Here is a 915-nt window from a genome sequence, read left to right on the forward strand (position 1 = left end):
TGTACAGATGAAGATCTTCCTCTAACTTACTAGTTTTTCTATTACAATAGTGCTGATGATGCCCATCAAGAATTAATTTCTCCCTGGAATATATTAAGAAGATAAATATAAGATTAAACTATCAAAAACTTAATTTAAACAGTACTACCTAATGGAAATCTAGTTGTTATGGTATAGGTCATGGATTCTTACCTAGGAGTTTATAATACCTCTTCTATAATATAGGTTCAAGATTAGAATAAATCAGCTGACGAATATTATAAACTGGTAAATCAACTCACTTCATAAACTTTATAGAGCTCAAATATATAAGTCACTAACTAACTAGTGATTTTAAGCATCATAGCAGAAGACATTAGTAAAAACAATTAACTTTCATAGCAAATGAATGATTTAGAAACACTACTGATTTAAAATATATAGCAACTCTCTTTCTAAATACCTAAATTCTCCCTTTTGTCTACATTTGCGAACAAAGTAACTGCTTAGCTATCATAACTACTCTTTAGCTCATCTTAATAAAACAATGTTACCACATAGAAAAATAAAATATTTGGTTAACTGTAAACAATACTCCAAAATACTAATTCAAGCATATAAAGCAGTAATCTTAGTCATTTACAACAAAATAATGATATTTAAATTTAAAATATGGTGGATTCTTTTAAAATTTTAAATTCAAGCGTTAGTTTGTTAAGTAATAACTCATACGAAGATTTTTAGTCATACGATAAAATATCGAGTTAGATTGGAAATCTTCTTAATAACATTAGCTTACCAAACTAAGGACAAATTATTTTAAATGGTGACTTGTCCACTCATTTGTCAGATAAAGTAACATAGAAAAACCTATTCAAATACGTTCTAAGTATAGATGACGACAATTCTGAAAATTAAACTAGCATTTTTAGTATT

General features: G+C 27.0%; 1 protein-coding gene across 1 annotated transcript; it reads left to right on the top strand. All coding sequences in view use genetic code 6, as the record gives it.

Moving 5' to 3' along the window:
- Positions 1-168: 168 nt before the first annotated feature.
- Positions 169-563, top strand: TTHERM_002653376 (kinase domain protein; the record flags this gene model as incomplete). The annotated part of the gene is made up of 1 exon (XM_012795144.1): positions 169-563. A coding segment is annotated over one exon (395 nt), but the record flags the coding sequence as incomplete, so codon positions are not given.
- Between the last annotated feature and the right edge of the window lie 352 nt (positions 564-915).

The sequence above is a fragment of the Tetrahymena thermophila genome (genome assembly GCF_000189635.1).
Source record: "Tetrahymena thermophila SB210 genomic scaffold scf_8255577, whole genome shotgun sequence".
NCBI lineage: Eukaryota > Ciliophora > Oligohymenophorea > Hymenostomatida > Tetrahymenidae > Tetrahymena > Tetrahymena thermophila.